The sequence below is a fragment of the Sciurus vulgaris genome (genome assembly GCF_902686455.1).
Source record: "Sciurus vulgaris genome assembly, chromosome: 3".
NCBI classification, from domain to species: Eukaryota; Metazoa; Chordata; class Mammalia; order Rodentia; family Sciuridae; genus Sciurus; species Sciurus vulgaris.
This window is the reverse complement of record NC_136463.1, coordinates 60,683,611-60,686,540: the sequence shown is the minus strand read 5'-3', so window position 1 is coordinate 60,686,540 and position 2,930 is coordinate 60,683,611. Positions and strand designations below refer to the sequence as shown.

General features: G+C 41.5%; 1 protein-coding gene across 1 annotated transcript; it reads left to right on the top strand.

Annotated features, from left to right (window-relative positions):
• Positions 1 to 360: 360 nt before the first annotated feature.
• LOC306656065 (putative olfactory receptor 3A4) lies at positions 361 to 1,308 on the top strand (the record flags this gene model as incomplete). The annotated part of the gene is made up of 1 exon (XM_079130942.1): positions 361 to 1,308. One exon carries the CDS (start codon positions 361 to 363, stop codon positions 1,306 to 1,308), a length of 948 nt encoding a protein of 315 aa, XP_078987068.1.
• Between the last annotated feature and the right edge of the window lie 1,622 nt (positions 1,309 to 2,930).

Below are 2,930 nucleotides of genomic sequence, written 5' to 3'. Positions count from 1 at the left end.
GCCACAAATTGTCACAGTGCAACCATCTGCTGACTTGTGTGTTCTGTCCTGGAACTCTGGTCTCAGGAAAAAAAGTCTCTCCCTCTAACTTTCAAATGTCATCTTTGCTCCTCTTTTTTATATCAGTTCATCCCTATCTGTGTGCATAGATCCAATGCCTCTGTTCTTGCCCATTTAGAGTCAGATTTATCAAGTCTTTTCTTATTACATCTCAATCTTTAACTTTCTCCTCCTTAAACTGTGTGTCCTTGCTCTCCTAGACATTGCCATGCTTGGTGGTTGTTATAAAGATCTCATTCTCCTTTGACCACCATTAGTGCCTTCAGTCTTTGTTCCATCTACTGCAGGTGGAAGAAGGTCATGGATCTGGGAGCCTCAGGAAATGATTCACTTGTGAACAAGTTTGTCCTGCTGGGTCTAACAGAGACTCCAGCTCTACAGCCCATCCTCTTTGTCATCTTCCTTCTTGCTTATGTAGCTACTATTGGTGGTAATTTTAGTATGCTTGCCGCCATCTTTATGGAACCCAGACTCCACACCCCCATGTACTTCTTCTTGGGAAACTTGTCTCTGCTAGATGTCGGGAGCATCAGTGTCACTGTCCCTGTCATGTTGAGGCATTTTGTGTCCAAAAACAAGATCATTCACTATAGGGAATGCCTCTCACAACTCTTCTTCTTCCATCTCCTGGCTGGGACGGACTGCTTTCTACTGACTGTCATGGCTTATGACCGTTATCTGGCCATTTGCCAGCCTCTCACCTACAATACCCATATGGGTTGGGGAATGCAGAAAACCTTGGCAGGCATGTCATGTGTCTTTTCTTTCACCAATGCACTGACTCAAACTGTTGCCTTGTCTACTCTTAAATTCTGTGGTCCCAATGTGATCAATCACTTCTACTGTGACCTCCCTCAGCTCTTCCAACTCTCCTGCTCCAGCACCCAACTCAATGAGCAATTGCTCTTTGCAGCAGCAGCCTTCATGGGTGTGGCCCCCTTGATTCTCATCATGGTGTCCTATGCCCATGTGGTAGCTGCTGTGCTACGCATCCGCTCTGCTGAGGGCAGGAAGAAGGCCTTCTCCACATGTGGCTCCCACCTCACTGTGGTGGGCATCTTCTATGGAACTGGCGTCTTCAGCTACATGAGGCTGGGTTCTGTGGAGGCTTCAGACAAGGACAAGGGCATTGGCATCCTCAACACTGTCGTCAGCCCCATGCTTAACCCACTCATCTACAGCCTCAGGAACCCTGATGTGAAAGGTGCTCTGTGGAGGGTGCTCACGGGAAAGTTGCCCCCCAAGTGACACCCGCTGCCTCTGGTCTTAACAAATGTCATGGCTCTACTTAAGCTTCTGGGAAGTGTTGTTATAACTCGAAGTAGAGTGTGGGTATGATGGAATGGGGTCAGAGACCAGCTCAGGAGGAAGGTGCAGTAAAAATGATGAGAGTCATCACTTATGCCTCAACTACAATGTGACTGCCACACTTTTAAGGGAGTGGTTTCTGTTAGCTCATTCAGTTCCAATAACCATTTGAAGTAGATACAGTTTTACAAATAGTATGTTATAAACTTGAACCTCAGAAGGTTTGAATAATTTGCTAAAAGTTACAAAGCTAATGAATGTCACATCTCAAATTTGAACCCATGGATGAGCTAACCTTGTAATTATTGCCTCTCAACAGTGTACAACCAAAGAAATGAAAAGTTATACTCCACTTGTGTACAATGAATCAAAATGCATTCTGCTGTCATGTATAACTAAATATAACAAACAATAAAAAAGTAATAGACTATTTCTAGGAGAAAGGGTATCTTAAGGTGAAGAGGTGGGATGGACAAAAAAGAGTAAAAAAATATGAAAAGGTACATGAAAATGTGAATTGGGAAGTTTTTATTTCCTTAACAAATTTGTTTTTTCCATAGCAACTGGTCCAGGTTGAGGAATTGCTGGATGTCAATTTTAATAAATAGAGCTAAAAGAAGAAAGCAAGTTAAAACCCCAATTCTGAAGGCACTGTTTAGAAAAACTAGAGATTGGAGGTCAAATATTTTCATATTGGATCATTGACAACAACAAAAAAAATCTGATAAATTAGTGAAAGGGGTTTGCCCCACATGAAAAAATCTCCTTGTCCAAATGAAGATTTTTGTTAGCCCCAATTTAAACTTGAAACCCACCTCTCTCTGCACATTGCTATCAGGAGGAAGATACTTTATATATTGAATTTATAGTTTTAAAAAACTGTTTCCATAATGCCTAAAAATGTGAAAAGTTATAAGGTATAAAAACAGCTGGGTGTGGTGGCATGTGCCTTTAAACCCAGCAACTTGGGAGACTGAGGCAGAGGGATCACAAAGCCATCCTCAGCAACTTTGCAAGCAAAGCCCTACACAACTTAAAGAGACCCTGTATCAAAATAAAGAAAAAACAAAATAAACAAACAAAAAAACACCAAAAGGACTGACTGTGGCTCAGTGGTAAAGCATCCCTAGGTTAAATCTCCAGTATCACCACCACCACCACCAATGACAACAAAAACCACACACACAGATGCACACAAAGAACAAAATAAAAATCACCCATAGGTTAACCATTCATAGATAATCATTATGAATATTTAGCATTGTGTATTAAAATTTTCATTCATAAGATATATTTACAAAAAAGAATTGTTCTATATCTAAAGTCTATAAACTTAATAATATAGTTGAACATCTCTCCATGACATTAAAATATAGACCTTCATCTTTTTCTGTGGTTGCATAGTATTCCTTTGATACTCAGTCCCGTTCTGAACATTGTCATCTACAGCCTCCAGAATCCTGACAAGCAGGGGGCATCCTGAAGAGCGTGCTGATGGGGCAAAGGCCCTGGCATGAGCAGGACAAGGGTATCAAAATGTCACTCCCGGGGAGATAGCTCAG